A 1,936-nucleotide genomic window follows, 5' to 3' on the forward strand; every position below is an offset into this window, starting at 1 on the left:
GACGAGGCAGAGGGATGCCGGCGGGCCCCGGCGGCTCCCTTCATCTCCCTCCCGCAGGGCATGCCTCAGCCCGCCCTGTCCCTGGTGTGGGAAAGGGGGGGCTGCGCCGCCCTGAGGGCCCGACGAGAGCGGGCGGGGGCTGGTGCTGAACCTGCGGCAGAAATGGCGGGAGCGCCCTGTAGCCCACACGGAGGGACGGGGAGCCAGGCTCGGGTGGAGGAGCGGCTGCATGGAGAGCTAACCTGCGGTACAAACACGGTGAGCCAGCCAGAAGGGAACGCAATACCCCAGCCTGGCTCATCCTGAACGGTTTTCCCGTCTGCAAGCAGTGTCGCAGGCGTGAAGTCCGCCCGGATGATTTTGGGCGAGCTCCCAGGCCGGGCAGGCTTCAGAGCTCCAGCTTCACTGCTCTCACAACTACCCCCATTTAACAGCGCCGAAAGACACTGTGTCTGCCTGAAAGGATCTCTCATAGCCTGCAAAACCACGCCGTTATGCAAAGCTAGCCTCTGCCAGCCCCGAATGAGGCCGTTCCTGGCTATTCGGTCAAATTTGGGTTTGACGTTGTCTAGTACATTCTCCTTCGTGCAGGGAGCTTTACACCAAATACGTTTCTCATGTTAGGCAACTTAGCAGTTGATATTTCAGTCAGGAAAACAGCTGTTTTTCAGATGATGGAGAGTTAGTGATTGGTATGGTTGTGTTAGTTGGCTTTGTCTCTACATCTATGTTGAATACTCAAAGGTTTTCTTTCAAATGCCGTCTTTGCTGCAGTCTCCCTTGGCTTTGTCAGTCCATGTTATCACTGCTGCAACTGTGTCTACCTGGAGCTAAATACTACCTCAAACTACATACCTAGAGCTAAACAATATCCCAAGCTAAATATTTGGGAGTCAGCCAAGAAGCATCGCGAACCATGGAGATTTCCAACATCGTTGCAGCGAACTTGCTCAAATGCTCCTTGTACCCATCAGCACTGGAAAGTAGCATGGAAATAAATCTGCAGCTTTGGGAGGCTGTAAACCCTTTGTATTGGTGAGGTACAGGGAGAAGGTTGAGAAGCTGCAATATAGAGAGCCTAAGAGTAATTTGGTTGTATTTATGTCCCCAAACCAGCTGGAAGATAAAGGTTCCCCTTCTAGCTTACCTATATAGCTAGGCTAATAAATAAATAAATACAGGCTTTGTTTAGGGTAACTACAATGATTTCTTTAAACTTGTTTAGTAAATTTTTCTTGCTCTGAGGTTAATCAGAAGTAGACATCCCCCCTTTGAAAGAAAGGTAGGACAAGATCTTTCACTTAGGAATCTGCCTCTGAGAAGATTTATATAGAGATGTATATAGTATCTTTACATGGAGAAGATATGTCAGATTGAAACTCACTAAACCTTAGCACCTTATACGATATCATAAGAGGCACTCCTCTTACCATCTTTAAAGATACAAAGATGTGGTCATCAAAGTGTCCTTCAAAAAATGTAGTTCCTCATATCTTCCTTAGGCAGAATTCAGTTAAGAAAATACTAGGAGGTGATTTAGGTACAATGGTATGGAAAATTACATCTTTTCACTTTCAAAAGAGAACTCTGAAACAAAAGAAAATACAATCTTGTACTCTGTCATCAATCAAATGGATAATGTCACATTTGTTGCAAGGACAGGCATGTAAAATTGACACCTGTTGCAATATTAATTCAGAAAGCTTAGGCATTAATCCTTTTGAAATGGTTCCTACCTCATCTTCCTAGAGAGAAACATTTGTGAGCTCATTAAATTCTAATTGGAGCAGCTAATTTTCTGTCTGTATAAGCAGACAGCTTTAGTGGGCTCGTTTATTGAAGGCTCAGAGAGACTTTTAATAAACTTCATATATACAAGGAATGCTTATTGGAGCCATTTATGGAGGTGAGGGACATGATTCATATTACAAAAAAA

At 45.2% G+C, this 1,936-nt stretch overlaps 1 protein-coding gene across 1 annotated transcript in view; it reads right to left on the reverse strand.

The window, feature by feature from the left end:
• Positions 1 to 1,936, reverse strand: part of LOC103926210 (carbonic anhydrase 3-like) — a 14,099-nt gene that overhangs the window by 11,966 nt on the left and 197 nt on the right. Inside the window, exon 2 of the mRNA XM_009335052.1 lies at positions 287 to 595. Coding sequence (XP_009333327.1) covers positions 287 to 595 — 309 coding nt within the window. The remainder of the gene's footprint in view (positions 1 to 286; positions 596 to 1,936) is intronic.

Source organism: Pygoscelis adeliae, unplaced genomic scaffold (genome assembly GCF_000699105.1).
Source record: "Pygoscelis adeliae isolate BGI_AS28 unplaced genomic scaffold, ASM69910v1 Scaffold101, whole genome shotgun sequence".
NCBI classification, from domain to species: Eukaryota; Metazoa; Chordata; class Aves; order Sphenisciformes; family Spheniscidae; genus Pygoscelis; species Pygoscelis adeliae.